Source organism: Neodiprion pinetum, chromosome 2 (genome assembly GCF_021155775.2).
Source record: "Neodiprion pinetum isolate iyNeoPine1 chromosome 2, iyNeoPine1.2, whole genome shotgun sequence".
NCBI lineage: Eukaryota > Metazoa > Arthropoda > Insecta > Hymenoptera > Diprionidae > Neodiprion > Neodiprion pinetum.
In genome coordinates, this window is record NC_060233.1 from 33108466 (window position 1) to 33123947 (window position 15482).

At 43.6% G+C, this 15482-nt stretch overlaps 1 protein-coding gene across 1 annotated transcript; it reads left to right on the forward strand.

The window, feature by feature from the left end:
- Nucleotides 1-9603: 9603 nt before the first annotated feature.
- Nucleotides 9604-13025, forward strand: LOC124213140 (transcription factor sox-3). The gene is made up of 2 exons (XM_046614085.2): nucleotides 9604-10910; nucleotides 11238-13025. The coding sequence occupies exon 1, from the start codon at nucleotides 9993-9995 to the stop codon at nucleotides 10872-10874; it is 882 nt and encodes a 293-aa protein (XP_046470041.1). The 5' UTR covers nucleotides 9604-9992; the 3' UTR covers nucleotides 10875-10910; nucleotides 11238-13025.
- The last annotated feature ends 2457 nt before the right edge of the window (nucleotides 13026-15482 follow it).

The following is a 15482-nucleotide window of genomic DNA, read 5'->3' on the forward strand; positions in this document are numbered from 1 at the left end:
CGTAGTGGGAGGTTTATCGGCCCGACAAAAATCACGCCTCGAAATAGAAAATCTAGGGGTGACAAGGGCAAGCATCGCGGGCCAAAGTTTGGATATATGTGTGCTCACTGACATTCTAGGGTGCCGTGACAGGGGTGAACGAAATTCACGCCCATCGTACCCGCAATTACCGATAAGTACACACTGAACGACGCTGCAGGGTCTTACAGTTTGCTTAAACACTCGATGAGGTTCTCACGATTACACAATACCAGCTTCGCCCGAATTCGTGTTCGTAACAAAAATTACAACATCTTACGTTACGACCTTCCGAATAGCAACGATTATCATTGTTACAGGAAGAAAGAGGTTGGCGTGAGAATAATTTTTCGTATACCGAATGAACCCACCTCGTCCAAGCGAACACGTTCATTAATGTTCATTAATAGGTTCTCAGTGGATCACTATTTTTTTTTAAATCAAAACTGGGACGAGTTTTTTTGGTAATCAAATTTTACGTGCCAACGACTAAGGACGCAAGTGACAGGAGAAACAAACGATACGTTGATAGATACACAGATACGCAACAATTCTATATGTATGAAGAAAACTCGATTCGGTTTTGATTCCACAAAAATAGTAGGTCACTGATGACTTATTAATTATCAATACTGTATGTACGTACATAGCTGACATAGTTGATCGAAAATGACGATAAATCAAACCGATTTCGAACAATAATACAATGCGGAAATTTCATGAAGTGAGAAAACAATACAAAACATGACGTTTCCGATGGTGAAGGGTACGAATACAGATTTCTCGCAACTCTGATTCCTTTTCCAGCATTGGAAGGGGCTAAAGTTTTTGTTTTCACAAACTCGATTGCGTTTCAGGAATCTCTGAGCTGACTTCGATAAGAACTTACTTCACCTATGATGCAATAATATATGAAAACTTGTAACGAGCGAGTTATTTAGAATTGTTCGCACGTAATATGGTAATAAACGGAGTAGTTGATCCACCCCAGATTTTTGCACGGGTCGGTATAATGTCGTGAAAATATGAGAACCCGCAAGGAAAATGACACGTTGCGGGGTAGACCGTTGGTTTTGTAAGGAGGGTAAGTGTCGACGTTGAGAAAGAAAACACGCCCCCATGTATCGAGGTGCCTAAGCGATGTTGGCAGTGACGTAGAAAGGCGACAAAACTACCCTTCGCGGCTACGCGACGCGGATTGACAACGTGCAATTATTTGCGATTGTTAAGCAAATATCGGTTCAGGGTAGGAGTCGTTGCAACTGTCAAAATCACATTCGGCATTGTGGGCCCTCCGTACCAGAGAGCATGGAGCCAAAAAAAGAATAGTGTGAATTGCCATGTTTGCCAGATCTATTGTTCGCCGTTTTGTTTGCCGGGCGATAGTTGAATGGTTATTGTCCAAAGTAATGGCGTTAGGTTGGTCGAGGTTAGTTGTGTGGAAATATTGGTCAGCATTATACGAGTGCGCGGTATGGGTACCCACTCGTTGTGCGAAAGTGTAAAGAGCGCCGATCATTTTCATCGCGGCAACTTTGCCAAGTGGAAAATTTACCCACACGTCAATGCGGCGAAAGACCGTCGCGGATAGTGCCGTGTTTGAATTAGATCTGTTAGGGCAACAGCGACAACAAACGAATACCTACCAGGGCCATAATACGATTGCACAGCTGAATTTCAATTCTAACCGCAAACATAATTTACTTTTTACAAATGTTTGCCCCGCATATTGGCCCGATTGTGAGCCACCTATGAGTTTGGCGATATCGCGCGTACTCTCGCCAGAAGACCTCATCGCCTCTTTCGTCATTCCCTTATCACCCTGAACTGGACTGTCGGAGATTTTGAAAATAGCGTCAAAATTTTATTCGATAAAATTGAATCCAACACCGTTCCTTGAAGACCCCGGTACGGTTATTCGATTCAATTTACAGTTTGACAGCTTAAACGCGGTAGAACCAAGTTGCTCACGTCTACTTGTAAGAATAATGGCAGAGCAATTGATAGACGCCGGACCGCAATCTTTTTTCGATGTTTTCCGTCAATTTTCTCATCATCAACATTTGAGCTCCGCGAACAGGGAATTGAAATGAAAACGTTGGCTGAAATATATTGTAACGACATATACTCGTTTACTATCCTTTGCAGCGCGCTCGCTTGTTTTTCGTTCTTTCGCTGTCTATACCAGGATATTCAGAAACTAACCTATAAGGCGTAGGTATACCTCTACAAGAGCACACCCACGCAAAATAATACTTTAGGAAACGTGGCGAATGCGAATTTCTCGACCGCTTTTCATATTCTACCCAAGGTAGAAAAAAACTGAACAAACTTCTACTGTCTTTTTCTTTCCATATTATACAAGTCTGCACTGCGACCTACGTTCCACTCATCTTTACACCGCCGTATTTGCTCAGGATTTTCTTCTTATTGTCTCAATTTTTATACCTCGTCTGCACCGAATGACCTCTTTTCAATTTTTCCTCTCAAGCCTACTAATTTTCAGTAACGATTCAGAACAGCGAAAAGCAGATCTGAACATAAAAAACCCTGCTGTATACTATTTCGCGACTGAAACTATAATTCTGCGGTAGTTCACCGAATCGATTAAAAAAATCTCCTTACCACGATTCTACGAGGCGTTAATCTCCCTCCAGACATCACAAATCGCTTACAGATCTATCCCCGGTCTAAAACCGAGCGCCGATCTAATTAAAATGAATTCCCTAGATACGCCACCCCATTCAGCGGTGGCGTAATAGAGGGTTGCGAGGAGGCGGAGGGGAGAACGCGGGGGTTGCTTACAATGAAATGCAACGAGCGTGAGTGACAGCATAATGCATGGCCGAAGCGTCGGGTGTTGAAAGAGTGTAGAACGTCGAACGTACGATGGGTGGGTAGAGAGCTTAAGCGCACGTAGAGGCCAGAAGAGAATGGAGCTTCACGCCTTTTTCCTTGAAAACGGAAACAGTATTTTTCATTCCCATAAAGACTTTTCAATCCTCGTTCATAAACTGGTTCCCCTGCGTCTGTCCCACGCGGTAGTTTTGACGACCCGATTCTCGACCATGGGTGAATGTCGAGAGTGGCGTACGAATATGGTTTCGGCGATGAGGTTTGACGTGGGTACGACATTTGCATAATCCAGATGTATGTCCATCGGAATCGTCAACGCCGGGATCTCTATAATTCGAGGTGGGTAATCGCCCCATGGATGGATCGAGGAACATACGGAGTAGCGTTGGATAGTGTTACCGGTGGAGAACAAGCAACAACGCTTACTATTGCGGCGATTGAAGCGAACGCTGCACTACACGCTGGACATTGTCCCAGGACCGTATTGTCCGTAGATCTATAGGCTCATTGTTGGCAACGCATCTCCATTGTAGACAGCGACACTATGTTTAGACAGATACCGGTAACGACACGCGCCGTCGATTAGACGATTAAAAAATAACCAGAAGTTGACATGTTTTACGGACACTGCTCTGCTCGAGGATCGTTGAAGAAATCTTTTTTAAACGAGAACGAAGCGGTTGCAGTGTTTAATTCGTTCGATGATGACGAAGTAACGCGGCATGCGCGTGCGTCGGATTTGGCAGATTGTATCCAAGGATCGTAAAAGAAGGAAGAACCAGTGGAGAAAATCCCGGGGCGACGAAATTGCTCCCGCATGCCTCCCACCTCGAGGGAAAAGCATCGTCCTCGGCATTGCATTGGCCTTTGTCTAGACTCCCGTGACGCGGTGGTATCGGGCGCAGACTCGGCCTAACTGTGGAGGGGATGCGGGGGTTAGAACAAAATGGCGAACAATGGAGCCTCACGCCCGACACAATGCGGGGGTGGCTACCGTACAATGGCCGAATCTCCTCATCGGAGAAATGAGATAAGGTCGGCCGGCGTGGAAGAGGAAATTTCTTTCCCGGCTTAAAACCGCGAACAGAGAGGCAAGACGAAAAGGAGATTCTGACGGCGGGAGAATTAATAACGCCCTGAACCGAACCGTCGTCTCCTTTCTCATCACGTCCTGGATTACGTAGAGTAAATGAAAATCAATTAATTTCAGTCCGTGCGGGCAAAGGCGCCGGCTGAGCCCAACTGCGAGAGGTGAAATAATTAAATTAATGGGACAAGGTGGTCCCTGTACGACGACGAAGTGTGACACCGATTCAATACTGAACGTCAAGACCCGGCAGAGGCTTGTCGCCAAAAAGCAACCACCGTTCGCATGTGACGTGGATACGTACGCGAAGAGGGGTTCGGATCACACACGCGCGCACACCTCCATACGCCGTGCGAGTATTATAGAATATCTATTATACGGAGTGTCGTGGCGTGCACACGGTACACGGCCTGTGGCACACGTAAGCAGACCGGGGGTGGAGAGTCGATTGTATAATAAGGGAAGGCTTTCCTTCCTTCGGTGAGCTTGCAACACCCCTTCTCTCCGCTCTATACCATAGTAGGACGTAGTCGAGGAGCGTAGTCAGTCTCTTCAGGACGTAACATAATGCCATTCTAGTGGTGCCAGCACAACGTTGCACAGGACCCACTGGAAAGTAATTATCTTAACGTTCGTAAGCCTTCTTGAGTATATGAATGCTAAATGGGAGATGCGAAATACGAGGGACCGGGGATAAACGCTGTTGTTCGATGGTGGATAGACCCGAAATGTACATGGTTGCACGGGTCGAGGTCGTCGCTGCGAGACTTTGACGAATCGGCAATATTTCCAAGTTCAATACTTCAATAGCGACGTCAATTATCCTGATAGCTGGTTATTAAAATCTTAAAATAATTTTTCTCGTTAAAACGTAACGAACGAACGTCTCGCATCATATTTCTCACGCCGAGAAAACGTCACATTTCTCGCGTTCTCTTCTCCAGCGGTATAAATCCAGAGAGCGGTTTAATCCGCGTTAATTTCAAAGCAATACTTGTTCCGTCGCGAGAGAAGGAAAGCTCATCAAGGTAATGGCTGGGGGACACGCACAAGCGTATTTCCTCCAACGAAGAACCCGGCGAGTCTGCGTGTCGGTACGTACTTTATAGGTATAGTTGAATGACGAAACCGACTGTCTACACCGAAAGCATACAGTGAAACTCGGCTACAATTTGTGCCCATGATGGCACTAGGAAGGCTTCAGACGACGGAGAGCCGCGTTGTATTCTCTTCTCAACGCCGGTACAGTGGCGGATAAATGCGAGGCTGAAATCCTGAATAAAATGCGAACACTGCGGACGGGCTAGCCCGTGCTTCGTTCATTGTTGTGCCTCAACCTGAAAACACTACAAATAGCTATGCGCAAAAGTGTAGAAATACTGTGGGCGAATGGTTTCGTACCGAGGCACGTGGATCACGCCAAATTGAGTGGATTATAACGGAGCTTGGAATATAGATATGAAACTGATCCACGCATTGTTTATGGTTCCAATTTGAGACTGGGATTCAACGTGCAGAATTATCAATAAACCGAATAGATGAATAGACAAAATACCTATATTCACGGTATAATATACTGGTATAGAAAACATAATGAACTGAAGGATGGGAGGGGGGGAGGGGGCGCGAAAATTCTGAACATTTGGCAGAAGCAGACAAAGGTATTAAATCAGTATTGAAAAAATCACGAAGTCAATTATAGCCGCGCGACAAAGAGTTTGGAAAGACAAAATACCAATTATCTCCCGTTCTGAATGGCTTGAGCGTCCGCAAGAACTCAATTCCATTAGGCATTGAAGTGAGTAAAATGAGATAGTTGAATGGGATGGTATATATTCACATCGCGCTTATCACCCTAATAAAGGAACCCTGGCCCCTCTCTCTCTCTCTCTCTCTCTCTCTCTCTCTCTCTCTCTCTCTCTCTCTCTCTCTCTCTCTCTCTCTCTCTCTCTCTCTCTCTCTCTCTCTCTCTCTCTCTCTCTCTCTCTCTCTCGCTCTCTCGCTCTCTCTCTCCCTCTCTCCCTCCCTCCCCGTTTCCCTCCCCTTTTCATCTCCTCGCCGATTCTTCCCTGCAACGTACGTACAGACAGACCAACTCGGCCCACTTTCCTAATAAAGCGAACCGCGTGTGAAGATCTGGTGTGCCCAGAAGACAATTCTCCCCGGGTCAGAATACTCGAGTGTACCGATATACGCGTACACTCTTAGAGTAAGACCGAGAATTACCTCAGTTGTTTGATTCCGTTGGACGGATTAATTTGAAGTGAAAAAATTCCCAGTTACGTAAATTTAATTTATTCTAATCAATACCTTCACAGGAATCACCGCGCAATATCGTCAAATCGTTACGACGAGTAGAAATTCACATCTCTTGAGTTTTAAAAATTTTTTTTCATCTTCTTTCTATTTTATATCCACCCCGTAAGCAATCTCTATATTCTGCCGTCTGACGCTCGGTGATTTAAACAAGTTTACACGCCACTCGATTCTGATCTCGTTGACGATACCGATTACGCGAAATCACATCTCCAATGTAAAGGTACTCACGATGAGCCCCTCCGATGTCCGGAGCGAAGCGAGAGGGGAAAAAAACAGCGGGAGGGAGAGAGAGAGAGAGAAGATCGCTTGGAATACGAAGCAGAATCCGAGGAACTGAAAGAAATAGAATTATACGGGAGCATAGATCGCCGCCGTCAGGATCGACTGCAGTGAAAGCACATGGGTGATGATTGGGGCTGATATTGGTGGTAGTTAAAGCGTCGGAGGTTGGAAAACGACGTAGAGAACGACGGTCGACGTGTACCGCCTCCTCGACGACACGCTTCAACGCTTTACGTAATTAGCGACTGGCTCCCTGGCTCTGGAAGTGGGAGTGAACGGAACATAACCAGCGGCAATCTACACCGAAGCTTAAGCCTGGTCGACTATATACCACCCCAGGAGTACCTCGATCTACAGGGTGTTTATCGACGAATTCATACGCATGACGAACAGGATCCCGGACAGGACAGTCTATAACCGCTATTTCTCAATGACGCGTCGAGGCTTTTGAATCGCTAGACCATCGATTAATCGTGAAAAGATAGGGGATGATTCGAATAAGGAAATAGTGAAATGGAAAGAAGTTACACGTGAACATCGCGAAAGTTATATTAAGTGAATAATTGTTGGTAGATGTGTTTTTTATCAAAGAGAAAAAAAATTTCCGTGTCATAGAACAAAGAACGTAGACACCCTGTGAATGACACACTCGCGCGATTCGGAGCATACGGAAAAGCTGTGCGGGGAGGGAGAATAGTAATTAATACAGAACGGTAATTATGGGAGTCCTGGGACTTTGCGGAGGAGGCGCGTAAATTGCGCGTAGGTAGGTATGGGTGTACGTGCACAGTGCGCGGTATATACTAGAGAGGTATTCATACTATGCCTCTTGCCACGACTCGCGAGATCTAATGACTAATTGAGACGAAGAAAGACTCCGGCACAAGGTGCGCGATGCCGAAGCGTTCTTGTTATCCCGAGCGACGGATCCAAGTGGCTGCAGCTACGGAATTTCCGGCATTGTTTTAGCCAAACCCCGCGGGACTGCGAATCTTTTGTTTCGGTAACGAAGAAAAAAGAAGCCTCGCTCCCTCGCCGCCGTTCGTTCATGCCATACTCTCCCTTCAATTACGACGAGGATCTAAATTCATCACAACAATTGACCAAAATATTATATTATAGAAAATCAATATCCACCTACATGTAAGGACCGCTAAAATTTTCCTCAATTTTTCGTATCAAGTGCCTTTCGATAAAGGTTTCCTCCTAATGAGAATCGCTGCTAGAATCAAGTTTTTACGGCTTTTTCTTAACCACCATTCTGAAGATAGAAAAGAGCGGGTTGTACTGAAATCGTGTTTTATTTTATTTTATTTCCTTCGTTTTTATTTTATTTTGTTTTATTTTTTTTTTTTTTTTTTCTTTCTTTTTTTTCATACTTACGATCGGGTAAAAAGTTTATCCGTCCGGCAGCCGTCACCTTGAATTATAACGATGAGAAAAGTACCGTTTGGTTTGGGCACCCAGTTTTTGCTTTCAATCGTTCTCGCAGACTTTTTTCTCCTTTCTTTTTATTTTCTCATTCATCGTTATATTCGCTGATTTATTTTTTACTTCCTATTAATTACCCAAGCGATTACGTAAGGTTTGGCTCTGAAAGAGTGATTGAAAAACGACATTCACAATTATAATGAATAGGCAAGAAGAAAGCCGTTTACTCACATCGGGACAGAAAACAGTAAAGAAAAAAATTAATGGCTCAAATGAACGACCCTGTACGTACTACAATTCAAGAATTACCGTTTGATTAACTGAAATCTGTCAAAGGTTTACAACTTGTCTAACGTAATAGCTGTCACGGTTTACCAATTGAACTTAATTTTGAATGAAGACAATTGCTTGTTGGGGAAAGGTAGGTGAGAAACAATTCTGAATTTGAGATGAGCCACCTGTGTGTCGTATGTGTCCTGCTCTACTTTGATTTTTCGGTTTTAGTTACTAAGTAGGCGAATAGAGGGCGTGACTAAATGAAGATTTGGGCGGTAACGTACCTCGACCTGGTGGAAAGGAAACGAACCCTTGGAATGCCCATTCCCTTTACGAAGTGTTCCTTCGAGTATTTAGTTGAGAACTGCTAGAGCGTAAGTGTGAAGGTTGAAGATCGCTCCCTGTGATTTTACTAGCAGTAGGTGAAGTCGACCGTTGTCAGACTTGCACGCCATTCCAAATTTTAATTCGTCGAAGTTCAAGTGTGTGTTCCACGTGTGTTGTTTCTGGTGCTTTTATTATAATTATTGATTTGTTTATATCGTAGACCAGTTTGTAGCAGCCGGTTGCAGCCACAACTTACTGCAAGCCGTAATTGAGACTTGGAAACGAAAGGCTTGGGCACGGGTGACCAAAACAGCAGGTACCGCAGACCTCTATCCGAGAATTTCTAAGGATCGTTTAGGTGAAAAGATCAATTGGACGACGGGTTCCTTAGCGAGAGTCTTGCATTGTCAGACACCAAGGCCTTCGGCCATTCTACCACTTCGAATTTTACGATTCTGGTATTGTCCAGGTAATAATCCTACCGACACGAAGACGAAACCCAGCCAACACCTGCTGTATCTGAACACTATCCACAACCAAAAAGCGGAAGGAAGTTTGAATTGCGGCAAGAAAATTTATGTTTCTAATACCATCACGAATTGGAACGTAAAACGAAAACAGGAAGAGGAAAAAACTAGCGAAATTTTAATTTCCAAAAAAACAATTAGGGAATGTATGGTAATAAAATTTCCTTAATTCAATTACGCGAGAATGACTCGAAAGGAATCGTGTTATTTAGTCCTGAAGTAGAAGTGCCTGTTAAGAACGGTAACGCCGTTCGAATACGGGCACTTTATTTTTACTAAAGATGATTAGGAGTAATCAATAATAATAATTACAATTTGTCGGTGTTGAGAATTGGAGGGGAACCGGATCCCTTCGGGGGTAAACCAATGGCAGATCAGGGGTGTCACGAGGGTGTGGCGTGGAAAGGATCCGCCTCGAATGCCCCCGAGGGCTGACGGTCTGGTCGACAGTTTCCTCAGTCAGCACCAGTTAGAGCTCCGAACCTGATAGAAGTGCTGCCTGTCGAAGTGTCAAACCGAGTTGTTTGTTATTGTGAAGCCCAACTACGTTTGTGAGTACTATTCTGCCGTTATCGAAGAAACAAACATCACGCAAGTTTTTAAATTACCTAGTGACAAGCGGGTAAGAGTAAACATTGCAATTTGAAATAGAAGAAATCACGCAGAGTGGAGGATTAAAAGAGGGGTAAGCGTATCAAGAATAGATCGTCGTATCGGCCGAAGGGGGGAAATTTGAAAACTCGTAGACAGGTTGGTGCGAGAAGAACTACTCAACAAACGTCCATTTCATATCCGTTAAAATTGCGTGGTTTTACGCAGGGGGCAGGCAGGGTGTCCTAAAGAGTGAGGGTCTGGATTACGGATTCACGATGATGAGTACGCATCCACACCCCAATTATGGATTTTTGCCAAGCATGGATCTTCACTCGGTTCACCACGTGCCGCAGGAAATATCGAGTTCTCAGCAAGTGTCTATACCTCAGCCAGAGCACATTAAGAGGCCGATGAACGCGTTCATGGTCTGGTCTCGTATCCAGCGACGCAAGATAGCGCTGGACAATCCGAAGATGCACAACTCTGAAATATCCAAGCGTCTTGGCGCCGAATGGAAACTTTTGACCGACATGGAGAAGCGCCCGTTCATCGACGAGGCGAAGAGGTTGCGGGCTTTGCACATGAAGGAGCACCCCGATTACAAATACCGACCTCGACGAAAGCCGAAGACCCCGGTCCCCGTCCCCCAGGGAAAACCGGGGTCTCTTAGCCCCGGAGGATTTCCCAGTTTTCCGCTACCACCGTACTTCGCCGCCCCGACGGCACCCGTGTCGCACCACGCTCTCGATTACCCTCCGATACCTCCGTACTTCGGCTCGGCCTTCGACGCTGTTCACCTGAGCAAACTAGTCGCCCAGGGTGGCCAGAACAACGGGCCGGCCGCCGACGTCGCGAACAACAACGCGGCGTCGGCGGCAGCGGTGGTCAGCAGCTTTTATTCGAGTTTCTACCCACCGACCTCTACGCCGGGAAAGCACTATCACACATCGTCCTCTCACCTGAGCCCCCTGTTCCCCAGCCACCATCAAGGACCGCCGATAATGTTCGGCTCCGGCGGTTCGGGAGGCAGTGTGGCGACAAGCAGCCCGAGCAGTTCACCGGGCACAACACCGATCTCGTCGACTCACCCGCAGGTCTCGGTAGCGGCCAGTTTGGATCTCGAGCAACTCCGAAGACCCGTCTCGGTTATATTTTGAATATATGGAAAAGAGGATGGCTTCCCCCTCTCTCTGGTACGAAATTAATCACCGCTAAGGACGGTTATTTATTGTTACAACTATTATTATCATTATTACAATGTATATTTTTACCACCGTTATCATTATTATCATTATTGTCACGTTCTGTAATATCGGCTTTCATTTTGCTTGTCATTGTTCCTAATGGCATTGATGTCGTTGTTCTATCCGATTTTTCACAGCTCGTTTCAATCACTCTCATTATCATGATACTTGAATTTTTAACATTCCTCTCATCGATTTCATGCTTACGATCATTATTATGATCATTATCATTAATATAACTGTTGTTATAATGGAATTTTAACCATTTGAATCTAGGTTTAAGCTGTACCTACAATACACTCACAATTAGCGAGGAGCTTCTCCATATTATACGAGAGAGGATGAACCACTAAATTGATGTGTCAATACGTTTATGAATTAGTTATAATTCACTTGAATTAATGATCGTGAACTGAGTGAACGCGAAATAACTGAATTAGTGAGACTTACCTGAATTGTTATAAGATTATTATAAGAATTAACGGTATTATTGTAAGAATTAACTAAGAATCAACTGATGAATTATGGAAGATTGAATCAAACTGATTATAATCAGTTCGAATTCGTACCAGAATTATCTGTGTAGAGAATGAAAATTGAAATCAGATACAAAAATTTAGTACAATTGCAAGAAATTAATTTCAATTAAGATGTAATACAAAAGAATAAGTTGAAATTTTTTCGACTTCCCTTCAACTTTTGAATTGAAATGAATTTGAATAAGTGGAATTTAAGGAGTTTTTCTGAATTAAAAAAATTAAGTTGATTACATTAATCAATTTAAAATCAAAGCAGAAACAAAACATTTACATACGCACATTACCGTATGTATATTACGAATACAGTACATAGCCATATATGTATGTAGCTATTAATGGTCACGAAAACGAAAAATAACTTAAGACGATATTAATTTGGCTAGTAATAGGATTTTTGTAAATACATCCAAATATCTTACTATTTATTATAGTATAAGTTTATTTTATATTTGTCGTGTCTCTTTAATAACTTAATCATAGGTAGATATACATATATGATTCACATATTATACAATACTGATATTGTATATATATACCTACAATATATAATATATATATATTAGGCTGGTCCCTAAAAAGGTAATTTTTGAATTTTCATTGGCTCACCCTCTTTATTTCAACTCTATCCAATATGGTAGATCAAAACTCCTAAAGTTACTTGATATTGCCACATTAAATCCACCATTTTTAATTTTGTAAATTCGAGTTCAGATTCGTAATCAGCGACCTCGAAAACCCCCAAGTACCGAGTTTTATTGGAATCAAATGATTTTTTGAATCTCTATCCATCATATTGGATCCGCTATTTTGAAGTTTCAAATTTTGAGTTCAGACTCGCAACGAGCGACCAGGCACAAGTTAGAGTTGAGTTAAAAATCTGAAAGAATTAGGGAATTATTTTCGAACTATCTGGAGCCGATTTGGTGGCCGAGCCTGTTGGAATTAAAAAATCACCTTCTTAACGGCCACCCTGACATATATATAATATTTCATGTACATAGACATGCGTATGCCGCACATAAATGGAATATTGATATCGAATACGGAGTTATTAGCACCAACGAAGCGAGAATTGATGCTTTTTAAGATCGAACGCGACTTTTTTTTTTACGTGGACGGACATATTAGAATAACCCCGTAATATGAAAAAATTAAAAATTATATTAGAAATTAATATGGTAATAATGATATTAGTTATAAGAACTGCACATGCATATATAATTACTATACATGCGTATGCATAGGTATTCGAGATGTGTATACTAAAAGATTTCGTCTAAGATTAAGCAGGGTTTGGAGATCTGTAGGACTAGTCTATAAAAACGCGAATAACTCAAGATGCTGCCGAGCTGGCACTCTTTTAAAATAGCCCAAGTCAGCCCTCTTATATTACGTTTGTTAATAAATTGTTAATATTTGTTCACACCTTAAATGAAAATGATTTATTCACACCCTCAAAATTATTCACTCACACTTGACGCGATCGAAGAGAAGAATAAAAACAGTCCTACTATTCACATGCCTTGTTTGCAACATCGAATATTTTTCCATGCTCAAATATCTATTTATATATCTCACAGGAATGAAATCTTTGAAATACATTTCGAAAAAGAGACGTTTTCATCTTGATTTGTTGTGGGTAATACCGCCGCATCAGGTTTCACTGATGCTGGAAGGCAAAAGCAAAGGGAGCCAGTGTATTTTGCGGATACCGCAAGAGCGTTCTTAGCCAGGTGAGAAATTTTATTCATACAGGGCTAATCGACGGACAAAAGGAGGAAAAAATATACGAGTGGGTAAGGTAGGCCTGTGTGTGCGTGAGTGCGCGCGTGTGCAATACATGTATACACGCATACTACGCAAGGTTGTCCCAACAGAGCAATTCGGATAAAAGGACGCTAGGAAATAAATGGAAAAAATGCGGTAAAGAAAATCCTTGGACCCCTTATTGCGCGGCGGTTTACAGGAAGTTTTTTGGTACTTGGTACCAAAAGGAGCGTCTAACTCAGGCAACAAGAACAGCGGGGATTCTAGCGGTAAAAAGGTACAATTGGCCTGCAGGAAAAGTCACCCAAGAAAGAGCTAGGTAAAACATGAGGTGAGTGTACGAACTCTAGAAATAGCAGGTAGAAAAGGAAATCCACGAACTGCACGAAACGTTCTAAAGACTCGTTGCCAGGTCGCGCTGACTTCGATAATGAAGAAAAAACATTGCAGGTATTCGAAAAATGGAGAATTCGATTCGATCAGCGGCCGACGTTGAAGTTTTCTTGGTTCGGAATCGAGCGTGAAACCAAAAGCCGGGACAGATAAGACGGCAAGAGTTGAACGAGATCGAGCCCCAAGGGTTTTATGAGGGTCGGCAACCCTCCCGGGGTCGAGATCGGTCACCTCCCTGGACGACGTTTCGTTCCGGACTAAAACGCGCATGCTTGCTCGCTGCGGGCATGGGTGAGAGAATTGAATGTTTTCAATTTGGAAAAGGGGTTGGTGCGGATCTGACGTTGACGCTTTTGACAGGCCGCAGGAGCAGTGGCAATGCCCCGGCGGTCTGCATGCGTAGAAATCTGGACCTGCGGCTCTACCGAGGTCTGAATTCTATTCGGAGGAGGCTTGAGATTATAACCCTTTGTCCCTTCACGGAGGGCCACGTAATCGCGTTCAGCCGGAGCAGCGGATATAGACCCGAGAAGAACGTGAGACGTAAAAATTAATATACAATGCTACCGTCCGCGCTTGGCGGATTCCCATACAGGGTATTAGGGCGGATGAAATGAGGAAATATTGTGTGCAAGAACGGCACTTCGGAAAACAGAAAAGATTGCATGATACCTCGACTAGATAACTGATCTAACCTTTCTTCCGGGAAACCATTAGCTTTCGAACTGTGAAATCCACTATCCTTGATCTGTGGCTAATATCCGGCATTTAGACTTGATCGTAAAATACAAAACGATAAGATACATAGCTTGCAGTTGTCATCCTTATCGTAAATTCACTGCCGACCATCTACTTGAGCATGCAACTCAACACTCCCTTTTGGTAATTAGACAAAATTGCACAAACGCAATTATCCCTCGGTTTATTCAGAGCGATGAGAAGAATCCCTGTGATTGTTCGGCAAACTTGCAATATCTTGATTTAAATATTGAGGGTTCCGAAGTAGAAGAAATATTCATCCAATCCAACCTTTTTTTGGAAAGCCCCTTCGATTTTGTATCACAAATTTATACACCGGACAAAAAAAAACCGGAGATTCGGAAATACGTCAAATTTTGTGTTATTTTTTTTTTTTGTTGCTAACGGTCTGAAGACAATCAGGTAGTTACTGTAACGAAATATGGGAAAGGGTAGGTAAGGGTTGGCTGGGAGGTGTTGGATGATTAATCTCTTCAGCGGCAGGTGTACCCAGGGTATTTTTAAGAAGCAAAAAGCCCACGAGTTCTCCCGACCGTTGCCTTCGATGTAATTCAGTTAATTTTCATTTGGAAACTCCGCTTCTTCGAAGAAATTTTCTCCCAGTCAATCCCGCGTCAAGCTGCAGCAACTAGGAGCATAATAAACGGAGGATCGAAGGGTGCAGAAATTCGGAAGCGAATAACAAACGGGGAAAGATCGAGCATGTGTCAAATTGAACCGATGTGATCTGGACATTGTGAAGTTAAGCATTTCGAAACAACGCGCCAAGCCAAATGTCAGGTTTGCCTGCATTGTGTCGAGTGTAACCGGAGCCAGCGATTGTAACAGTACCCTATAAAATACCGAGCGGAGTTTTGGCCTTTGAAAATGTATCGGCATAGAATAAGTCAAGGGCCAAAGAGAGGAGAGAAGGCTGGTAGTGAAGTCTCTCGCGAGGAATCATTCAAGCGATAAAGAAGAATGCGCGCACACAACTAAACGCCTCTAAGTACTCCCGGGGGGTGGGGGGGGGGGGGCAAGTACCTCATCTGTTACCCCGCGAAGGGCGCAGATTCACCTTTGT